At 46.4% G+C, this 24622-nt stretch overlaps 1 protein-coding gene across 2 annotated transcripts in view; it reads right to left on the bottom strand.

Annotated features, from left to right (window-relative positions):
* RABGAP1L (RAB GTPase activating protein 1 like) overlaps positions 1–24622 on the bottom strand; it is a 1225189-nt gene that overhangs the window by 6837 nt on the left and 1193730 nt on the right. For both annotated transcript variants that reach the window (XM_085601582.1, XM_085601581.1), the window contains exons 24-27: positions 12927–13031; positions 6632–6715; positions 6454–6525; positions 5127–5327 (exon numbers count right to left, since the gene is read on the bottom strand). In XM_085601582.1, coding sequence (XP_085457708.1) covers positions 5127–5327; positions 6454–6525; positions 6632–6715; positions 12927–13031 — 462 coding nt within the window. The remainder of the gene's footprint in view (positions 1–5126; positions 5328–6453; positions 6526–6631; positions 6716–12926; positions 13032–24622) is intronic.

The raw sequence follows: 24622 nt of genomic DNA, 5'->3' as shown, positions 1-24622 counted from the left end.
GGTCTCCTCGAGTGTGGGCATACCAACTGTCTCCTTCTCCCGATTAGTATGGCGGTTGGGATATGCAGGAAAGAGAAAATATGGACGTGTCTCAGGCATGGACGCCTTTTGCTTGAGGGCATCTATTATAACACATTCAGGCAATCTGATAGGTGTGGACTCAAAGCTCAAATCTGTGCAGGTGGTAAATCTAAAGAAGGTGAGTCAAAAATACTCACACAAAACACAAAAAATGAGGGTGACAAACTTAAAAAGTGGTACGTAATGGGCGGGCTGAAGCCCAACAAAAGATCCTCACAAGCGACAGTTAATGCTCTGTTTCAGGGGAGACCTAAAAACGGCCTTGTTGCTAACGAAAGTTAATGTCAACAGAGCCGGCAATACTGTTACCTGGGGCTCCCAATATGCTTGCATCGTAACTGAGAGGAAAAGCGCTGCTGTTACTGCGACACATGGGGAGAAGGGACATCACCTTTACTACTCTTTAAAAGCCAAAATATCTCCCTCCTCCCTTGGAAGAGACATTTCCCCTCCTCCAATAACCACCTTGCCTAACAAAAGCATGGACATCTCTTGCAATGCAAGGGGCTCTTCATCCCTTTTTTTTGGGAAAGGTGCCTTTTCTGCAGGACCACCCCAGATTATTGCCTCCAACTGCTTAGGCCAACTCGTTTTCGGTTGGCCTTAGGACTCTGTGCACTTTACCCCTATTGAACAGTGGTAAAGTTAGTGTGCTCTTACCTTTAAACATGATACAATTGGAAATATGCTTCATTGGCACATTTAATTTACTTGTAAGTCCCTAGTATATGGTACTTCCTGTACCAAGGGCCTGTAAATTAAATGTTACTTGTGAGCTGCAGCACTCATTGTGCCACTGACTAAAGTAGCTCCCCAAACCATTATTCTAGCCAGCCATTTCACACTGAAGTGTAAGTTTAATTTGCCATTTTGACCTGGAAAATAATCTTTGGCAGGTGTAAACCATCCTTTTGAATACTTATATCCCCCCCCCCCTAGTAGGCCCTGTATGCTCTTAGGGCCAGATGTTGCAAGATATTTAAAAAGTAGGACATGTTTCTTTAAGGTTTTACGTGACCTAGTAGTAACAAAAACCTCAAGAGATGTTTTTCACTGCGACAAGGCTAGCTTTCCATAGACTAATATCGGTTTACTTTATGACATTTATTAAGTGATACATTCAGTTCAGGAGCAGCTAGAGAAATACTTTTGCCACTAATTTTGATTGCAATCTAAAATCATCTTTAATGGTAATGTATATGAAGCGAGAGAGTGGCTAAAGGGCCTGGATGTAGAGGGGAGTGGGTCTTCGATATGATGGCTGGGGAGGTGCTTTGCCCTGACCTGATCACAATTGAAAGGGGTCTGCCCCAGCAGACACAATAGAACCCGGCACCTAGCCTGCCTTTGCCTTTTGTTTCACAAGCCAGGCTTGAGCCAAACCCAGTGAGAAGGGAAGGACTGATCAGAACATGTTTAGGGGGTAGATAAAGGGTTTGTCCCCCACCAACAGGCTAGCTCTGGGTATAAAGGTGGCACTCTCAGAATCTGAAATCAGAACACTCTGGACCTGAGAAGAACAGAGGAATGCCTGCCCTGCTGTCTGACCTGACAAGAGTCCTGAAGGCCGTATCTGCTCTCCCTCTTGTAACCAGGGCAAAGAAGTGGACTCGAAGGGTCTAAAGCTGCAAGAACACAACAAACTGCAACTGCCCAACTGATCAGGACTTAATCCTGTTGAGACCTCTACCTGCTACTATTTATGTCTCTAAGTGCATCCCCTAAGGTCCTGTGGGACTTCAGAAGTGTACTCCTGTGGTGGATTGGGATTATAGGACTAAAGTCTGAAGGCAAAATCTTTGAACAGAACAAACGTGGTTGGTGACCAATGACCTGTGCTCCCTTGCAGTCAGCGTCAAATTGAGTCTAGGGGTCCTGTTCTATCACGGCCAGTACTTTGCTTATTGGTGCCATTTTACTGAAACCTTTACAAATTCATAACTACAGTTCCCCTTAATGGATTTTTACATAATATTTTTAACAAAATTATACTCCATTTGTCTTATTCATTTCAAGATTTTTATTGTTTTTGCAATTTTGTTTTATTATTGTTTTAGTACTGCATAAATACTTTGCACATTGTCTCTAAGTTATGCCTCACTGCTTTGTGCCAAGCAGCAAGATAGTTGAGCACACATTTATTTAGTGACTTTTGTAGTTCACCGTGACAAGGATTGTGATTATTATTTGAGGTGGGTTCTCATCCCCATCAACTAATACTCCATCTTGTCCCTTTCTAGCTGGATTTCACTTGCCACTACCGCCGCCATAATACCTAAGCCCTCCTGGATGCTTTAGCCCAGCGTTTCCCAAACTGTGGTCCGCGGACCCCCAGGGGTCCGTGACACATTCCCAGGGGGTCCGCGAACTGGAGTGCCTTCGAGTCAGCTATTTTTAAATATTACGAAGCATTTAAGCATACAAGCACTGTGAATGACAGCGCAGGGGCGGCGGGACCAAAAAAAATCGGGCCAATCACCATTTCAGCTTAGGCCGGGGAAGCTGAAGGGTGATTGGCTTATTTTTTCATAGACGCGCACGCTCCCACGGCAGTGCGTCTTCCCTCGCGTCTGCAGCCAGCCCAGGAGCATTTTGCCGCCCAATGCCCTGTCTCCGCTTCGCCTCGCTAAATACCTGCATTCCGGCACCTCGGACCACTACTAGAGCACGTGAGTGTTTATTTCTTTATCATTAATTTAAAAAATGTTACATTTACACCTGTTGGGCAAGGCCAGGGGAATTAGGTCGTCGTGTGTAGGCCGGGTGTACCAGTCGCGCAACACCCATTGTACTCCCGTTGTGTGTGTCGGCCCTCAGCCCTGAATGAGACTTCACCCGAGCACTTCAGAGGTATTTAAAAGCCCATTTGCACGTTATTGTGGCCTTACTGTTTCACCCCTTCTAAGAGCCCCGCAGCTGCGCAGGGCTCTTAGAAGGGGTGAAACAGTAAGGCATCAATAACGTGCAAATGGGCTTTTAAATACCTCTGAAGTGCTCGGGTGAAGTCTCATTCCGGGCTGAGGGCCGACACACACAACGGGAGTACAATGGGTGTTGCGCGACATTTATGTGAGGCCTGGTAATTGCCGGCGGAAAGAAACGCTGCAGCAGGTGCTTCTAATCTAAAAAGCATAAAAAACTTTCAAACACGGACCCAGGAAGCCAGCGGCCAGTGGGCTTTAGGGCGGTGCGACCGGTGCCACCGCACCGGCCGCTGGCTTCCTGGGTCCGTGTTTAAAAGTTTATTATGCTTTTTAGATTAGAAGCACCTGCTGCAGCGTTTCTTTCCGCCGGCAATTACCAGGCCTCACATAAATGTCAAGATAACTCCTGTGATTAATTATCTTCCTGGAGAGAGATCAGCATTTTGTGTAGTTGAGGTTTTGACTTCTGTGAAGTTAGTGCAGAGGGTTAATATGCCTGCTGCAAAGAACGTGTGCCAAGTGATTACAGAGTGCGTATGTACAGATCAGCAGGTTACTGCTTTCAAAAGAAACCTCCTTTTATTACTTGCAATTTATAACTTTAAGAAGCATGGAGCGCCAGGGCCGGCTTTAGGGCGGTGCCACCGGTGCCACCTTTCTGGGGGCGCCGTGCTTGAACGTTTATTACGCTTTTGAAGCACCTGCTGCAGCGTTTCTTTCCCCCGGCAATTACCAGGCTCACATAAATGTCACAATAACTCCTGTGATTAATTATCGTCCGAGACAGATCAGCATTTTGCATAGTTGAGGTTTTGACTTATGTGAAGTTAGTGCAGAGGGTTAATATGCCTTCTGCAAAGAACGTGTACCAAGTGATTACAGAGTGCGTATGTACAGATCAGCAGGTTACTGCTTTCAAAAGAAACCTCCTTTTGATACTTGCAATTTATAACTTAAATTCCTAATATAGAATAGTGAGCTATTGACTTTCATCCCAGAACTGCATACACACTGCAAAGAATACATTATTAGAAAATTGATTAATGTTGCAAAAAGGATTAATTTGGCAGAAATCGATTCTTATTATTAAAGAGAACTCCCAACTATGCAGTTTCTTTTTCGACTCTGAGTTTGGGCTTCTCCACACCAAGTACTCTTAAACTATACTGCCTACCAGTATGGATGACATGTGACTCCTACACTTTTAGTCTTTTGGCTTATGTAACATTTCCTATACACTGATTTACACACGTATGATTGATTGTCTCTGTGTAATGTGTGTGTGATGCAAAGTGCTCGAACACCCTGCACTGGTATGAGTGGCCCTATATAACTAATTCAATGCATCTGAGAGAGTGGGGTTATGGAGACTTGGTCACTGTTAAAGGGTGCTAGTGAGAGACTCCCTGGTGGAGGTGGTCATTGGGGGGGCGCCAACAAACATTGTCGCACAGGGCGCCACCAGCACTAAAGCCGGCCTGTTTTAATTTTTTGACATTTAAATTGTAAAAATTGCTTGGGGGTCCCCGGACTCCAGTAGTGATTCAGTGGGGGTCCTCAGGAGTCAAGAGTTTGGGAACCACTGCTTTAGCCTTCTCTCTGTCACCAAAAGTGAATCCTCTAAATATATTAAACGCACTGCTACAATACATTCCATTCCCTTCCAAGTTGCATCTCACCTCCAACTTCCTTTGACTCTTAGCAAACATAACTCTGTCCTTTACCTGAAGTCTTCGCCCTCACCCTATGAGAAAACACAAGTCTCCAACATCACAGACACCCCACCGCCTCCAAAGTCCCACCCAGCATGAACGCTATTCCCACCACAAGTAGCAGGTCCTGCCCTTCGTGTGCTCAACAATGACACCTGGTGCAAAGTGTCTGACTAAAGTGGAAGTAGCAAAAGTCGTGGCGTCATAACTGGAGCTAGCACCTGGGCTCCAGCAAAGGAGACATAGCTGACTCCATGCCACACAAGACCCTAATTTTAGCACACAAAGAAAAACCTGTGCCATTGTACCTAGGTTATGCACCAGGCATTGAGCACAAGAGACTTTCGGCCTATGCCACACAACAATCTTCTTGGGTGGAAAGTGCCAAACAGAGGCTTTATCACTGTACCTGGATTTTGCACTTGGCCTCCACAAGCTGCAATTTGGTCTGTGCCAGCTCCAGCTCCATCTGCCGCAGGTGCTTTTCCAGCATGACCTTTTCATCATCTGAGGCTTCAGCACTAAGAGGGTCTTTCCCTGAAACGCAGGGGCGTAGTGTTCCTTCTTTGCTAAAGATCTCGCTGCATTGTGTGCAGGACATCACTTTGCTCTGTGAGGGAAGACCGAATCAGCATAGCTAAAGTTAATCTTAAATCTGAAGAACAAACCAACATTTTGTTTACTTTTTACATAGATTTTAGAATCAGTTCAAGACTAGTCTGTTGGGTGGCATGGGTGACAAAATCATGCATTTTGCAACATGTTTAGCACACACAGCCTTTCAGTGTCTGCAGGAATGTGTGGAGGTTGAACATGTAGAACTGAGGAAAATATTTTAAATTGCCAAAGACAGACCTCAGATGGTAACATTTCAGAGTCGGACACCTGGCCTAAAATGGAGGAGGTAGTTACTGCTGCTGGGACACAGAGTTTCCCACCACTGACCAAAATCTGAGGATACTATTGCTGGGACCACCTGTAGCACTACTGATGTAACTTACAATGTGTGCATATATTTGCTGGGAACACCCACAGAACTAAAGATGAGCAGCCTTTGATGTTAGAAAGGCATTGCTGTGAACACATTTTGAACTCCAGTCAACAACCTAAGAGGTCTCAGTGCCATCGCAGACAAAGTCTGGGGAGGAGCTGCAGCAAGAGGATTTAAGATGTGGAGATGCTAATGCTGGAGTCGCCTCCGGTGTTGGGGTGTTAGTGCTGCTGGAAACACCTTCATACCAGCTGATAAGTGACCTATGAATTCAGGATGTTAATGCTGGAAACACCTATAAAGCAGCAGAAACTTGACCTAATGTGTTGGGATTTTAGTGTTGGATCCTTACAGGGCACGAGTCACTGTTTACTGGAGGTAAGAGCCTTACAGCTCAGGAAGGTTATGATATTTTCCTCAGCAGCTTAAAGCTTACCATCACAAAAACTCTTAGCTTGTCAGTACTAGTTTGGGACCCTCTAGTCCTAGGGTCAATTTGATGTGGCCCATCATGCACTGTGTAAGCATTTAAGAGTTTCTGACCTCAACTCTAACAAAGTATAACCTCTCATGCTCGAGGAGGTGCCTGTGCAGGCCAATGTAGCTGGTACACGTGGGCACATCCCCAGAAGAGAACATCAAATTGAGTATGTGCTAAACACCCCTAAAACCAAATACAGCAAATGTGGATCACTCATGCAAGCTGCTTTCCACCACCCACAATGCTGCAGGCTTCCTAGCGCACCTTCACCATCTCCAACTCTTCCTTGTTAGCCGTCTGCTGCTTCTCCAGCCTCGTGCTCAATTGTGAACAAATCTAATAGGGAGAAAATGAAAATGTTCATAAGGCGAATCAGGTACACTAAACTGGAACTTGCAAATATTGCTTTCCAGGCCTCTTCGGATAAATAAAGCAGCCTTACCTGTTTATATTCTGCAATAATTGCTGTGGTCTTTTTGATTTCCAGTTCTGCCTTTTCCAACTGTTTCCGGAAAACCTCCTTCAGCTGTGTGGGAAAGAGAGAAATTGTAATCCCCCAAAAGCTTGGTAACTCAAGTTCGATTAATCATTGTGGAGGTCAGGTATAGAACACCAGAATGGATTTGTTGACCACCCTGAAAATCCTATTTGTATCTTAGAGAAAGTTATCAACAGTTTAAGCACTGGCAAAGCCATTAGGTCAGGTCATTGATTAGAGGAAGCGTGTGGTAATAGTTGGTCGACTTTGTGGGCTTTGCTCCCAGTTGTCTTAGAAAAACTCCCACAATGAAGCAAAATCTTGGACTACAACAATATAGAAGCTGGGAATGAGGCCTTTGATGAACAGATTGCATTCACAGTGTTAAGCTGTTAAGAGTGTTAAACAAGGAGTCAGAAGATAAAGTTTGTGTTTCAAGTCCTGCATTTAAAAGGCATGCAGTGTTGTGTAGGTGATACAAAGGGGGTGGTGGGCTTTCACTGCATCTTTAAAAAAGCGTATGACATCTCAAAAGACATTACTGATGACATCATGCACAGAACCACTCTCACACCCATACAACCACTCACACACGCACTCACAGATCCATAAACCACTCACACACCCACTCAGCTCACACAGATACTGAGATACATACTCACACACTCATACAACCACTCTAACACCCACTCCCACACAACCACTCACACAGCTAGAAAACCACTAAAGAGCCCATTCACAGACCCACACAGCCACCCACATACCCAATGAGAGACCTATACAGCAACTCACACCCAGTGACAGATCCATACAGCCACTCAGACACCCATTCACACATTTATACAGACAGTTGCACGGCTATGCAGATGACATATTTTAGTAACAGTATCACTCATACGTTGTACAGGAAGAATAGTATTTTAACTTATGCAGCTTAGTATATATCTTTAAGTTTCCGAAACCTTTACGAAACACTTACTCTCATTGGATGATGCCACGAGTGATGTAATTTGAGATGTCATCAGTGATGTAACGGACCATGTCATCAGTGATGTAATATGTAAGGTCATAAGCAGTGCATTACGGGGGCATAAGTTATAGTTAGCTCAGGTAACTATAATTACTGAATTTCTACAGTTTTCTGCATGTGAAATCAGAGCCTAACTATAACGTCCCAGTAACCTTAGGTTTTGTCAGTGAATTTGTATTGTGTTTTTAGTAGTAGTTCCTAACTAGAACATCCCTGCAACCTTTGTCTTTTTCAGTGATATACATATATGTGTATACATATATATGTATATACACACACACACACACACACACACACACACACACACACACACACACACACACACACACACACATATATATATCCATCCTACTGGCGGTCGCCAGTAGGTAGTTGTAGTTAGCGCCATGATTCCACAGAAAGTGTTTTTTGACTTGCCTACATCTTTGGTGCCGCTGGACAAATCTTCATGAACATTTGCCCCCAAAAGTGTCATAGTGAGTCTTATTACTTATGGTAAGTTACGGGGTGATCTGTCAAGCGGGGGCCGAGAAAAAAGGTGTGTTTCCCATGTTAAATCACAAAGATTCTTTGGACACACCTGCAGCCCCTACAGCTGGATGGAATTACACCAAATTTGGCAGAAAGGTTGATTTGGTTACGTAGATCACGTTTTCAGTTATTTGGTGTATATCCGTTCAGTAGCTGTTGAGAAATGTAATAGAATCAAGATAGTGATATCTGTGGCCGCTGCTAATTTGCAAATAATGAGCTTGTGCAGGGAAATGCAGAGCTCTGATTGGCTGTCAACACTTCAACGAGGAAGTGTTGGCAGCCTTCTTAGGACTCTGCTTCAGCGGAGTCCTCAAAAAAACCTAAAAATAAGAAAAGGGAACAGGATATTCCTACCCTGACCCCCTAAACTTGGCCATGGTGTCCCAGAGGGACCCAAGCAGGACAAAATAAGCAGTTTTTTAAAACATGTGCCTGCGAATTTGCTAAATTTACAGCAAAAAAAAAAAAGCAGCACTACTTGTTGTGGGGTGAAGTTCCCTTGGATGCTGAGGGTCCTTGGGGACCAAGAACTCTTCCTGTTATCACCAGTAAGTCCCACACAGCGGGACATCTGAGGCCTCATCGGAGGCCGCGCCCCTTTTATCAAGTACTCTGCAAACGGGCCTCCTGGCGCACGACTCGTTGGGAGGATGAAGTCCCCTTGGCTGCTGAGTGTCATTGGGCGCCAAGAACCCCTATTGTTACCACCAGTAGCTCCCACACAGCTGGATTGCTCAGACCTCAGAGGCCCGCCTCCTTTTTCAACTACTCTGCAAACGGACTTCTTGGGGCACTACTTGTTGGGGGATGAAGTTATCTTGACTGCTGAGGGTCGTTGAGGGCCAAGATCCCCTATTGGTACCACTAGTAAGTCCAACACAGTGGGAGTGGAGACACCTCGTCTGAGACTCCGCCCCCTTTCTCATACACTCTGCAAATGGGCCTCCAAGGGCACTACTCTTTGGAGGATGAAGTTTACCTTGGCTGCTGAGGGTCATAGGGGGCCAAGAACCCCTATTGTTACCACCAGTAAGTCCCACACATTAGGACTGCAGAGACCTCGTTGGAGGCCGCGCCCCCTTTATCAACCACTTTGCAAACACGACCTCCTGGTACACTACTGGTTGGGGGATGAAGTCCCCTTGGCTGATGAGGGTCGCTGGGGGCCAGGAACCCCTATTGTTAGCACAAGGAAGTCCCACACAGCGTTATTGCTGAGGCCTCATCAGAGGCCCCATCCCCTTTCTCAACCACTCTGCAAAGTGCCTCCTGGCATTACTGGTTGGGGGATGAAGTCCCCCTTGGTGATTGCGAAGCGCAGGTTACCATCCACCTCTAAAATAAAGGTGAGAAACTAGCAGAAAGAGGCAAAATAAAGGAGAGAAAAGAGCAGAAACAAGCAAACTAGAGGTCAGAAACCAGCAGCAAGAGGCAAAATAAAAGTGAGAAATGAGCAGAAGAGGCAAAATATTGGGCCGAATGAGCAAAAAGAGGCAAAATAGAGGTCAGAAATAAGCAACAAGTGGGAGAATAAAGGTCAGGAGCAAGGAGAAAAAGGAAAAAAACTTTCAGAATGAGTACAAAGAGGCAAAATAGAGGGAAGGAGCGAGCAGATAAGAGGTAGCAGACTGTGGGCAAGTTGAACAGGAGGACCGTCACAGAGGGAGCTGGCATGAGGTCCTGCTCCCGTGTGCCCCATCTGTTTTTTTACCACACACCCACTCAATCATCCACTCTGAAATTCATGCACCCACTCACTCACTCAGAGACTCATTCACCCACTCACAGACTTTCAAAGACACTCATGCACCCACTCACAGACTGTTAGACCGGTCAGCCCTTTGGCAGTTCCCTCCTCATTTTTATTATTTTTGTCCCTTGTCCCCTTCTCATTTTTTCTGTCTACCAAACTTTTTAGGTGCTAATGTAGAGGTTCTGGGCGCTTCACCCTCACTACCTGAGGGAAAGGCGCAAGGTGCTCCTCTGAGGAAAACTAGGGAGGTGAGATTCTAAAATGGTGGCACCAACTGTCACCTCAGCACCTGGACCATGACTGCCATGGGGGGTTCCGGAACTTTCTGGGCCCTTCTGGCAGGTCAGGCCCAAGGTGATAAATAGAGGTGACAGGTGAGCGGCCATTTTAGAAGAGAGCTGAGTGGCCGGCTAGCCAGGAGTAAGGCACCTGAGTGGGGAGGTGGCTGCACTGGGCAGGGATTGACAGGTCTCAGGGTCTGCACAGTTCTCCTCGCCAGTGACATCACCCCCAACCTCTTGACCAGTCCCTGTGGGCCGCCAGTGACTTGGGGCACTCCTTCCAGGGAGGCCTCTAGGGAGAGTGAACCCCTGACTTCTTGGTTCATGGAGAGGGGCATTGCGGTAGGCTTACAGCCCTGTTATTGACCGGGATTCCTGGACTGGCCTGGAGGTAGCCACTCCCTCTGACAAGCGAGGAGAGGTGGATGAGCTTGAGTCCCGAGAGCCTAGCTGACCTCCGCCACCGTTCCTGTGAGGGGACCGGCACCCGTCAATTCACCACCTTCCCCCCCTCCACGAGACCCGTCCTGAAATACGGAAATGGGTTATCCTGAAATGTAATGCCATGGTTTATCTAAAAATGGAGGGAGGCGTTCACCCTATGATGTGATGAAATGTTTCATTCTAAAAGTTTAAATTAGGAATCCAAGTTCGCAAAGAAAAGATAAAGATACCTAGTAAAACTTAAACTTAACTGGTGTAGTGTTCTTTTTGAGTGGTGCTGCGCTAGATTGGAGCTGCGTAGGATGCAAGTATGAGAGGCCAAGTAGAGATGTAAGCCTGTGGACCGTGAGCCAAGCTACCCCTAGGACATAGGTCCAACACAGACCCAGTCAGAAACTCATGCATCGACACACAGACCCATTCAGATACTCATGCACAAACTCACAGACTCTACTCAGACACTCACGCATCCAGTCACAGACCCACTCAGACACTCACTCACAGATCCACTCAGACACCCACACACCTACTCACATTTACACACAGGAACTCCTACACACATTTACACAGCCATGTACACACCCATAGTCACTCACACACCCACTCACAGACCCATACACCCACTCACACACCCACAAACCCATTCACACACCCACTCAGGGACACATATAGCCACTCACACACCTATACAGCCACTCACACACCCACTCTCAAAACTTACAGGTTAGTTAGAAAATACAATGTCTACAAATGTTGAAATTCAATAAAAAAACTAAGTTTACATGACGTTCTAGTTAGGAACTAGAAATTCACTGAAAAAAACACCCAGAGATTACAGGGAGAATTCACTCGTACCAAACCAGTGAAATTCAGCAATTATAGTAACCTGAGCTAACTATGACTTATGCCCCCGCAATGCACTGCTTATGACCCCACATATTATATCACTCATGACATGGTCAGTGATATCACTGATGACATCTCAAATGACTTCACTGGTGACATCATCCAGTGAGTGTGTTTTATAAGAGTTTATTAGTGTTACACATATATACTAATCTACTACAAAAGTTAGATTAGTATACTAGTTGTACTACTAATGAGTGATACCTGTGCGGGTTTGTTTCATAAGAACTTCAGAATTAGAAAAAGATTTGCCTCATTTTTGCTGTCTTACCTGCTGATATATTCCCAAATATGTGTACAGTGTATTTACACAGTTCATTTATAGGTATTTAAATGACATTGTGTGTTAAAAAAAAATGACATCCTACAGCCTTTTCTTTCTTGGTCCTTGTACCTCAGCAAGATTGTCACATAGTTCACTTTAAAAACTTCTCCCACTTTGCAGTAAATAAAAGAAAAGTAAACACCAATCTCCATGTTAAAGATGAAGCAGTAATGTGTCAGAAGACATAGCTTGACATTTGACCTCTGTCTCTGAAGCACATCAAATGTGACAAGATCAACACAAAACGTGAAACCATCTTTAATTATAGAACTTTTACAACACACTAGAATTTGGCTGGCGCCCCACCAGTGGGTCTCGACCCACAGTCTGGGAAACGCTGTCCTAGACACTGCTACTGGGCCCTCGCTGCTGCTTGAATTTCACTGCATTCCACATGTGCGACATTCCAAATGTGCAATACTGCCAATGCCAGTTTTTACAAAGGCTTTAAAGCCATTCACAAATGGCACCCATGCACATTCATGGATGTCCTTCTTTGAATGTTTTTCGTAATAGATTACTACAAACCATCTTTGAATGGTCACCTGTGTGTACGCTTACTTGTGGATGCATGTGTAGCCATTCCTTAATACCTGGCAATACTTAATATCTTGTAACAAAATCAATTCCAAGATGGCTGCCGTGCATTCACATCTGTGTGTATGCATATGCAGCCATCTTAGCAATGGCTTTTGGCAAACTGTTACAAAAAACATAACAAGATGGCTGTCACTGTGCTCACAAGTATGTGCATGCACAGGTGGCTGCCTTAGAATGGTTTCTGTTATACCTTAATAACACCATTCAAAAGAAACAAGCATTGTGAAAGCCAAGAGCTCTACATTCAAATCCAGACTTATTGGCTTTGCCAATGCTTATTCTCTCCATTTAGGAACTCTGCAGGTTGCGTCTGCTGTTTGCTTGAAGAGCTTGGAGACGGTCTCCCTTTGGATGTGTGAAAATGAAATGAGTAAAAGAAATCCCACCTGTGCTGTTTCCTCTTCTTGCTTCCGCTTCTCCTCCTCTGTGTCAACCAATCTCTGCTTGGTTAGGAGGAGCTCCTTATTCAGCACATCCGCCTTGTCCTCTGCCTGAAAACAAGAAAAAGACATGTTAACATACAAAAATGAATGAGTATGATGTATCAGTAGCATAGCGCTTGCAACAGGGCTATCTCACCTGCGAAAAAGCGCCCCTGGGGAAGTCATTGGGTGTTTAATATCAAGCAGCCACTAGAATAGGCAGAAACTGGTAGCTTGCCAACTATATTTGATGACCTAGTATTGATGTAACATCCAACTCTGAACACAGCAGTCTAGAAGTGAAGATGCAAAACCCAAAATCCAAAACAAAGCCAGGATTATAACACTGGAAGAATTCAAGTATTTTACCAAGAAACCGCCATACAAATGTGGTCAGTGGTTTTGGTGTGCCACAAAAGTGAAGCCTGCCAGTGCTGCACTGCCATATTTCTGTCTGGCTCTGGGTGCAATGGCACATTTCATCTTTCACTTTAGTACATTTGCACTGGGGGGGGGGGGGGCTGATCTATTTCCAGGTGGGGGACACATTTCAGGACAAATGAGAGGGAGCACTTTGAGCACAGCCACACCATGATTTTTTTTTACCTTGACCAGGGCTGCTTGGGACCCTGCGGGCAGCATGGGGGTACTTGGGAGCTTGCCATTTCGATTCTACTGTGATGTTGAGATTTAACAAAATGCTGCAAGTGAATAATGGGGGGCCTGAAAAGATTCAAAGAAAGGGACTTGCCCTCACTGTGGACAAACACTGAAGAAATTATCAGCTGGTTAGCAGGAGTATGGCTATGCCATTCTTTTGCGACAGCATGCAGTTCAATGTGGGTGTAACTCCCGGAGCCACGTTACAGAAAGTGAATTGGGGCTCAATGTTCACTTGTGCCCCCAGGAACCTTGGCATTATGGAAGGGGTAGAGATGCTTGAGTTTATATTTTTGTAATATGGATGGTACTGATGCAATTACAATGGGCAAGTCCCTTATCTGCATGGAACGTGGACCAGTGCGAATAAGGGAATGCTTTGCGGTTCCACCTGCATGTTATTACAGACGCGGACGCAGAGGCAAAGAAGCTAGTCAGGGGATGCTCTGACTGTGCGCCACGTACAAGTGTCACATAGTTGACCCCGCCCCCTCCAGGACACTCTTATGGAGAAGGTGGCTTAGGAACTCCTATGAGAATCCCCATGCAGGTGGGTACTGTACCTCACTGCCCAGCCTGCACGGGGATGTCATTCCACCTCTTCTAAATGAGGCAATTTTGTCTACAGTTAAAGTCGAAGCTACAGATTTAAACTGCGACCCAATCTTCCATTAAGGCACACTCGTCAGCACATGTTTGTACCTGGGCTGAGGACAGAGAATTATTCATGCAATCCCATGCACTGCATGAGTCTGCATCGGGGGCACCTTGTTAATGGTGGGATGTGGAGCAAACAGGAACAGTGCACCTGATGTGCAATTCAGGCACTGGTCGATGAACTGATGCATTTCAGTCTAGATGGGGGAAGGAATCCCAGCACGAGTGGGGGGGGGCGCATTTCCACAAGAGCAGCCGAAGCAGGTACCAACTTTCAGATTTCAAATGTAAGAATACAGGGATCTACGTGCTAATCCAAAAGGACACTACAGGTTTCACAAATGCCAAGTGACCATATATTATTTGTGACCGTCTGATGTAGCAAACAGCATTACACACGCTGGGATTTTAGGACCACACACAGGCAAATATTAAACTACAAGGCCCACAATGCAAAGAGAACTTGGCCACGAAGTCCGGACTAGCTGATGTCCATATTATACTGCATTTTAGGTTATCTTTTGTATACTCTAACGCTATCCCAAGGTGCGGAGACTTAGCACTGGATGAACCAGTGCAGAGACTCCAGCACTGGTTGTACCACTGCCCAGAGGCCCCAGCACTGGATGTACCAGAGTGCAGAAACTCCAGCTTTTGATACACTAGGGTGCAGAGACTCCAGCATTAGATGTTGCACTTAGCAGAGATGCCAGCACTGGACATACCAGGGTGCAGAGACTCCAGCACTGATGTACAAGAGTGCAGAGACTCCAACTAGTAATATACCAGGATGAAAATAGTCAGCACTAGATGCACCAGGGTGCAGACACTCAGCATTAGATGTACAAGAGTGCAGAGACTCCAAACTTTAAAATATAAGGATGCAGAGGGTCAGCATAGGGTGTACCAGGGTGCAGAAACTCCAGCACTGGCTGCATCACTGGGCATCCAGTCCCCAGCACTTGATGTACCAGAGTGCAGTAACTCCAGCTTTTGGTACACTAGGGTGCAGAAACTCCAGCACTGGCTGTATCACTGGGCATCCAGGCCCCAGTACTGGATGTACCAGAGTGCAGTAACTCCAGCTTTTGGTACACTAGGGTGCAGAGACTCCAGCACTGGGTGTTCAAGGGAGCAGAGACGTCAGCACTGGATGTACCAGGTTGGAAAAACTACCGAGTTGGATGGACCAGAGTGCAGAGACTCCAGCTGTGATATACCGGGGTGCAGAGTCAGTACTGGATATATCAGGGTGCAGAGACTCCAGTACTGGACACAGCAAAGTGCAGATACTTGAGCACTAGATACACCAGGCTGTGCAGTCAGCCTTCGAGTGAAGCCCCAAAGACCGCTACGAGTGGACTCCGATAACGAATAATCTAGCGTGAAGGGTGTAGTACCATTTGCTGTTCCTAGAGGTCCCTATGGAGCAGTACCCAGCAATAAGGGAAAACTGAGATGGTTGAAAAGCTTCCGAATACACTGCAGCCTGCACTCGACAACCAGCCAAAATCACTGACCGAACCAGAAAACGAATACACAGCATGTAAGTTCTACACAATAAAAAGTTGGCATCTTCGTCGCTTTACCATTTAAAATATATAGATTATATCACAGATAAATACAAAAGTAATATTGAGTAAACAGCCAGGCTTGACGCTAAATATCTGCAGTTTCGAACTGATAATTGGCCCGTGCCATTCAATAAGAGGGGCCCTCATTAACGAATCGGTCAGCTTTACAAGTGGCCCACATTTACAACTTAAGCATTCCGGACCTGTAAACACATGCAGTGGTTTTGCAAGGCATGGTAGACTGCAGGCACGTGTTCTTGCTGCAGGCAATGTTCGTGGTTATTTCAGGGAAACCATAAGTAATAAAAAAACGGCCCACCCCGCCACAAGGGAGGCCCACAAACAGCCAAAAAACGGCCAACACAGAGACCAGTCAGACCAACCCTTCTGGCACTGCCAGATTGCCCTATAGGCCAGTACGACCCTGAATGTATGTTCAGCGCTGCCAATAAAGCATTACCGTATTGCATGGAACAGTGAGAGGGAGTGCTGTGGTACCGCTCCCTGCTACAGGATGCCCATGTAGTGCAAATCAGCCCAGTGAAACGAGTTCCCTTCTGTCAAAATAAACACGTGACGCAATCAATATGCAATGTTACTGTCCTTTCCAAAGTTGTCATTTCTGGTTCTGAGCAATGTCTCTTTCGTGACATTAATGAAAGTAACTTACTGCTGGCTCAGGTATTCCCGGTCAGTCTCCTAGTATGACACGGTTTCTCTTAATTGTTGTCTTGAGGAAAAGCCCCCTTTAAACTACATACAGAACACTTTTAACTATAAAGTGACGACCTTTAGATTCAAGAAAACTAAATGGAGTGGTAGCAGTTTCCTTGCTGGGGCCACTAGACACTGGAATCTGTGGCCTCTCAACATTAGATCTACATCTTCCCTACAGGTTTTCAGAAAACTTCTTAAAACTTGGCTTACAATTGTTAACTTTCTTTTCCTGGACCTAAATGGTCTCTTTTACTCTGTATAGCTATCAGCGCCAAGACACCCTTGGGTATACGCTGCGCTATATATTTTTTTAACATAATTTAGGATTTGAGCAGAGAGTTATCTCAGCTCAGATACCGCAACTCCCACTTACAACTGGTGAGTGTTTTCGCCCCAGATGCTTCCAGGAGCAGTAACACTGGGCCTAACTTTACCAGACAGAAAATCTGGACCGTGAAATAACATGCTGGGGTTTCAGGCACAAACGCATCCGAAGACCATTCTACAGCATGGGCGGGGGCGTGAAATGTTGCGCCATGGCAGTGAACAGCCAGTCGACACCCTTCTCTGCAACACCACATAGGCCATCCTGCTCTCATGTACCACCTACTCAAAGCAGCCGGTCAACAGAAGCTTGAACCCAAGGAATTGGCAATTCAATTTGACCCTAAAAAATGGGTCTGCATTGTTAACTCCTATGCTGTGGTGATTAACTCTTGATGGCACGGTATAGGTCTGGTAGGATGTGTCCGCACAGTGCTCCTATTTATGGGTTTGCACTCCACTATTATGTTCAACTAGTAATCGAGTCATCGTTGGCAAACAGCCCTAGGTCTCGACTTCGCCCAAGACAATCGGACTCTATCCTCTCTGAGTCTCAACCAGCCACCTGTGGCAATTTAGTCAGTGTCTGGTGAGTGTTTGCCTGTGTGCTGGTCTTCCGACTGAAGTAAGGTGTTTGGCAAATTCCAAGTTTCGTTACAGTGATCTACAAATTCTATAATGCTACATTGCCCCAGGTGGGTTGCTTCTTTAAGACGACTAATCCGGCCTCATTTTTAAAAGATTCTGCGAGCTATCACTACTTTTGGAATGAACGGTTGTAAAAAGGACTCTATTCATGTTTCTGCAGGGTTAGCCACTTAGATTATCGCAACGGACAGTGGACTGCATTCTTCTGCCACTTTCCTCAATATGGCACCAACAAGGAATCTTCCCAGTTCCGCTATGTGCTATAACTGGGGGAGCTTCTGTCATGCACAGTTGATGCCAAGACGAGGAGGTGCAGGTTTAATGTGAGAGATTGACCCACTGTGCATAATCCTTTCAACTATAAAACACCCTCTTAATCCCTATAATCTAAGATTATCATTCGGGAAATTATGTCCTTAAAGAGCATTAGCATTCATTTTGCCTATGGATTGAAGTATGGTAGTTGCTTCATAATGGCGTGGAAAGTATGATCATTCGAAATGTACAAATGCTCCTGGTAAGTGTACTTTTGTTGTGATCGACCGCACCTGTAAGGAATACTTATGTGTTTGTTGTTCTTTGATTATTAATCTGGACGATTATAATTTCAGTATTTTTTCGGTTTACCTGAAAGACACAATTTTTACAGTGCTCTTCCAGGGAATACACACTGCACTGCACTGCACTGAAGACCTGCTATAGGAGCCAAAATTAGTAGGCCATCCAGTGTTGGACTGACACAGAAATAGGCCCAGGTACCACAATAAAAATGGTCCCAATTAACTAATTAGATAGCTAAAAAAAACTGGCACACATTTGCAAATTGGGGCAGCTTTGAACTAGCAAAGACACACTGTATAGGTGTTTTGCAAGGTGTGGGAGACTGCATGCATGTGTGCTTGCCACAGGCAATGTTTGTGGTAATAGGGAAATCAACAGCAAGAACTGGTCCACCAGACCATAAAACAGGCCCACAAACAGCCAAAATGTTGGCCCACAGACACACTGACCTGTCAGACCAGTCCTTCTGACGCTGCCAGGCCAGTCTGACCCCCAGGTAATCTGCAAGCTTTCCGACAAATCACATTCAGTATTAAATTTGGGGTGTAGGATTGCTCTAGCAGATAGCAGCTCATGGACTCAGTAAGTGAACATGAATATTTATCTCTCTACCTTTTAGTCAAGGAAAGTTTACTTGTAATTAGTATGCACCTATCAAAGCTGACTGAGCAATCGCAATTTTTTTGCTGCATGTTCTCCTTCTTGGGTTCAAGCGCCCAGTAGTTAAAATTAGTCCTGGTGTCAGGATGAGCTAAACACTTTTTGTAAGTTAATGTGGCAGGTAAATATTTCCCTCTTTCTGTTCTGGACATATTTACTGACCAAGGTTTTTAATGTGAAGACTGAGTCTATGGTTTGCTCTGTGCGATGGAAAACTATCTGATTCCTGCATAAAATACACTGTTGACACAGCTTCCAAGAGGCTCCCTGTAGTCGTCTACCCCCCCCCCCCCCCCAACCCCCCCTTCCTCCACTCAGTTAAGGAGCAGAAATCGTTGTTGGTAAAACTAAAGACGAAAAAAATGTGCCTCACCCTACGACACTTACCGAAACTGCTGAGAGGAATAACCAAGTATGCAAGTTACGAAAATGAAACACATAAAACAATAATTCAGAGAAAAAAAAAATCAAATGAATACTGTTGAATGTAATATGTATAGTCTCTGACGTCATCCAAATAAAGTAGCTTGCATTGTATTGTTATCTGCTGCACTGGCTGTACCAAGGTGCAGTACCTCAAGCTGTTACTAGAGGTCCCTGCAGAACCAGGCATGCGCCACTGATGGCGCCAGCCTGCAGTATCTCTAGAAACTGCTAGAGATGCCTATAGAGCCAGGCATTACGATATTGCAGCAATGCTTCATTGACCTTTTTGGACCGGATAAAACAATTCTGTTTTGTTGACATGAGTGAGAAATGCAATACAATTCAATACTGCTTTACAGGCATGTCTGACAAATAGAATACAAAGCTGCTTTACTTAAACGAGAAATGATACACTTAATGGCAAAGCTCATTCCTTAACAAAATCTTTGAATGTGAGATATAGTTTCGATATTTACTGCTGAAGGAAAGAGAGAGTGCAGTCCCCTTGCTGCTGCAGGACTAGACTTGCAATAATTACCAGTGCGTGCTTCTATAAGGTATTGTAGATTCTAGCAGCCTTTGTGGTCCAAGCACTGCGAGGCCTTCTTTAGCTCTGGTCAAAAGCAGTCACAGGGTGGCAATAACCTGGAAGCTCTTTTGCTATCGCAGACTGCCCCCAGCACGATTTTCATCTGTTGGTCATCTATTTTCTCCGACGAACGCCTCACTATTTTTTCATGTTTGGTCATTTGAATTTCACATAGAGAAAGTCCATGCTGCCCTGCTTACTGGCGCGGTCAGTCTTTAATTTACATGTCTTGTTTGTCTCCACCTCTTGCCTATATTTGTTTACCTTGTACTGTGGTTATTGTTTGAATGGGTTTAGTGCTTACATCTCATGAGGTATTCAGGGAACTTGAGGAACGCAGCAATTCGTCTTGTGCTGCAATATCTGGTCTGCAGTGTGATACACTATTGCAGAGTTCCTCTACGCCACAGGCACTTACTTTCTGCGTTCTGTGCCATAGAGACACGGATTACCGAACGAAATGAACCGCGGCGCAGTAAAGGGGTATTTTGTCAAGCGGAGAAATGTTCCCACTGCATGTAACACATTGTAGTATCTCACTTAGTATGTTACCAGAGGCCCCTACTGAGCCATACCCAAGCAATGCATGTATCACTGTGTAGTATCGCAGGCTGTAACCAGAGGTCCCAACTGAGGCAGACATCAGCCCTGCATGTACCACTGTGCACTAAACCAGGTTGTTACCAGAGGTTCTTAGTGAACCAGGCACCAGCGCAGCAGGTTTCATGGTACAGCAACACAGGGACTCAGATTTATGTTGCCCTTGCGTCATGCAAGGCGACGCAACGCAATGCCACGCAAGGGCTTCAGTGATACTCATAGATTTTGGTGCATTCTTAGGATCGAAGCTCAGCTGGAAAAGCTCGGGATACCAGACTCTCCATGCCCAGTCTGGAGCCACAAGAATGACATGGGCCCAGTCGTTCTCGATCTTCTTGAAAACTCTGGGCAGGAGTGGTATGGGTGGAAAGGCATACAGGAAGCCTGAGCTCTACTCAAGATGAAAAGCGTCTCAGAGCGGGAACTGCCTTGGAAACTCCAGTGCACAAAACTGCTGACACTGTGCTTTCTTGGTGGAGGCAAACAGATCTAACTCATGCTCTCCCCACTGCTGAAAGAGACCTTGCACCACCTCCAGATGGAGATACCATTCATGATCTGCTAGGCATCGATGGCTGAGTTTTTCTGCACAGGCATTCAGCGAAGCTGCCAGGTGTTAAACCACCAGGCATATGCCCTGCTGTTCCAGCCAAGTCCAGAGACGCAGGGCCTCTAGAGACAAAGGGTCCACGACCCCTCCCCACCCTGTTTGTTGCAGTACGACATGGCGGTGGTGTTGTCCGTTAACACTTGCACTAGCCTCCCCTTGACGGAAGGAGGGCTTTCAATGTCAAACAAATCGCTCGGAGCACCAGCAAGTTGATGTGGAGTCCGGAAGCCGTTGGAGACCAAAGTCTGATCTACACCTCTTCCAGATGACCGCCCCATCCGAGAAGTGATGCATCTGTGCCCACTGGGAGATCTGCTTGGGAAAGGAGGAGAGGTCTGCCGCGACCCAATCGTTGTTTGTCAGCCACCACTGCAATTCCTGTGCATTTCCCTCCGAGATCCGGACCATGTTGGAGAGATTCCCCTGATGCTGCACCCACTGGAACTTCAGGTCCCACTGTAGAGCCCGCGTATGCCATCTGGCATGAATCACTAACAGGATGCAGGAGGCCATGAGTCCCAGCCACCTCAGTCATTCTCACCGAAATCCAGGAATGAGGCTGAAACATCAGTTTCATAGCCTGAATAGCTTGAACTCACTGCTCGGGAGGATAGGCCGGAAACTGCACTGTGTCCCCAACAGCTCCAATGAAAGGGATCGTATGAGAGGGAGTCAGGTGTAACTTCGGCATGTTGATAGTAAACCCCAGCAAATGCAGGTCTGCCATAGTCTGAAGGTGGGAAATCCATTAAAAAATTTACTGAGTTGAGAATTTCTAAAAGGAACACACTACATCATAACAAATGTTACCAAAGAAGTTTGCAAAACAGGGTGTGTACATTCAGGCACTGAAGGCGATTGAGTGATTGATGAATGGCGATAGGATCAGTGCTGCTACACAAAATGTCTACCTAATTTACTTTATCGTCCCTGTGAGAGCGAAAGCTGGGGCCCAACATTAAACTGGAGGACATAGAATTAAAACTTTGTGACAAAACCCCATACCTCCAGGTCTGTAAACCTGTACTAGAAAACGCCAAATCCATGGATGTAGAGACAAATTGGGTGGATTCTCTGTGCAGCTTGGGGTCCACACCCACATTTCAACGTTTCAGTGCCATACTAAGGACGGTTCTCAAAATGCCCAACACTACCAAGAACTACGGAAACCCACTTACAGGTAGAGACTAACTCAGAGCACATACACAATGCAATTCTGGTGCCTTGGGTACATTTTGGATGGGGTCGAGTAGAGAGAGAGATGAGAGGGGCATGGAAACTGAGGATGAACTAGTCAAAGTGATGTTCCATGTAGAGTAGGTGGGCGTTCCGCGCAATCACTAATGGTGTGAGGGAAAAGACTGCTCACGGGTCGTCATGGAGAGAGTGCACTTAAGGCGGTTTGGTGCAGTGAGAAGGTTGTGGGTGGCCGCCAGAAATTGTCAGGGTACTTGCGCGGATGTAGCCTTTCAGCGATGCATATATAAGTTCTGTGAATCACCGAATGCTAGTCATCACTGTAAACACTTTTGTTGTGGGCAGAGAGCAAACAAGCCTCGTTTGGCAAGTAGGTGGGTGTTTGAGGAGGATTGTTAGACCTGTCAGCCCTTTGGCGGTTCCTTCCTCATTTTATTATTTTTTTTGTCCCTTCTCCCCTCCTCATTTTTTCTGTCTACCTAACTTTTTAGGTGCTAATGTAGAGGTTCTGGGCGCTTTTCTCTCACTACCTGAGGGAAAGGCGCAAGGTGCTCCTCTGAGGGAAACTAGGGAAGGGAGGTGAGATTCTAAAATGGTGGCACCAACTGTCACCTCAGCACCTGGACCATGACTGCCATGGGGGTTCCAGAACTTTCTGGGCCCTTCTGGCAAGTCAGGCCCAAGGTGATAAATAGAGGTGACAGGTGGGCGGCCATTTTAGAAGAGAGTGGAGTAGCCAGTAGCCAGGAGTAAGGCACCTGAGGAGGGAGGTGGTTGCACTAGTCAAGGAGGGACAGGTCTCAGGGCCTGCGGAGTTTCCCTGGCCGGTGATAACACCCCCAACCAGCTGACCGGTCCCTGGAGGCTGCCAGCGATTTCAGTTACCCCAGCCTTGGTGGAGAACACAAGGAAGAGCAAAACCCTGAGCCCTTCATGCGGGCGGTGAGCCATTGCCAGGGCCACCCCCTTCTAACACTGTGATCGCCAGGACTACCCTTCCCGGAACCCAAGGAAAGTTACAAGTGCCGGGCCCTGAGAGCTCCGTCAGGCTCAGCTACGGTGTGAGACGACAGAACCCCCCCCCCCTCTTTCTTCAACCTTCCATCCCCCTGAGAGCTGCCTTCGAAATCGGGCCGCTACCCTCGTACCAGATCGCGGGACTGCCAGGTGATCATCGGCGGTGATCTGTGGTGAGGAGTGGCCGAGGAACAGGGACGTCACCAGTGACAGCGGGGGTAGGAGGGAGCGACGCGTCAGACAGCCGGGTAATCCCTAGTCAGGAAGTGCCAGCCGAAGAGCAGGGAAGCCGCAGGCCGAGTCACCTGACCAGAGCGCCGCCCCCCTGACAGTGGTGTGAGGGCGGAGGCTGCGCACACACAGGACGCGCTGCTTCATAGTGGTGAGGCGGGAGCTGTGGGACGGCCGACGAAGTAGACTTCCTGTCAGCTGACCGGTGAGCGAGGGGCTTGGCCTCCGGGGGCGGAGTAGGCGCCCCGTCGTCAGCGAAGGAACGAGCTGGTGAGAGGAGTTCCGTGTGAAGAGTTTATTTCCCCCCCAATTCCCAGCTGTATGCGAGGACACACCCCTCTCCTCCCGGCCCCGTAACTAAGGAGGAGAAGCCTGTCCTGCAACGTGGTGAGCAACTGGATGGCAACCTCCTGTGAACAGTAAGCGGGGCAGCGCTAAGCAGGCGAAGGGGTGGAACGGTCTCTGGCAGCGTGTAAGAGGAAAGCCCTAGGGAGCGCTTGGTAGTGACTGGCAGTATAGCGCCACCTTGCACGTGACTCCAGAGAAGGAGTAGAGGAGACGCAGGTTGCTGGGAGAGAGAGGGGTAGTGTGGAGCTGCTCCGTGGAAGAGCTGGGGGAGCATTGTATAACGGAACAGTAAGGGGGAGAGTAGCTCATTGGTTACCAACAACTGAACTAAGGCACTGTAACCGAGAATAGTCAGGATAAAGAAGGGCATAGTGGGTAACTGGGGGTCCAGCTTTGCAGGGGTTAGTCACCCCCCCCCCCCAGTAACCAGGAGCCCTGACCGGTAGGAATATTCCTGGCCTGAGGTTGATCTGGTACTCTCTGGAATTGCCGATTTGATTGTAAGATGTTCTTAATGAAAAGTTTAATGTGAACTGAACTGACCAGTTGTGCCTCCAGATATTGGGGACTGTTAATTGTGGAAGTGAATTGAAATGTACCTGTGTTTTACAATTTTTAAACAAAACAAAAGAACATTAGATGAAAAGTTAATGATGATCTGTAAGGACCGGTTGTGTCTTAAGTGTTAAAGTGAACATCTGATTTAAATAAGATAAAGTCTTGGAGTAATCTTCAAAGTTTATTCGGTGTAGTGTCTTTATTTTTGGATGGCGCTGCGCAGGATTGCGAACTGAGTAGGATGGAAGCACGAGAGGCCAAATGGAGATGTAAGTCTGTTGAC

The sequence above is a fragment of the Triturus cristatus genome, chromosome 4_2, assembly GCF_964204655.1.
Source record: "Triturus cristatus chromosome 4_2, aTriCri1.1, whole genome shotgun sequence".
NCBI lineage: Eukaryota > Metazoa > Chordata > Amphibia > Caudata > Salamandridae > Triturus > Triturus cristatus.
The sequence above is the reverse complement of the archived record's forward strand: the minus strand, read 5'-3'. Positions and strand labels throughout refer to the sequence as shown.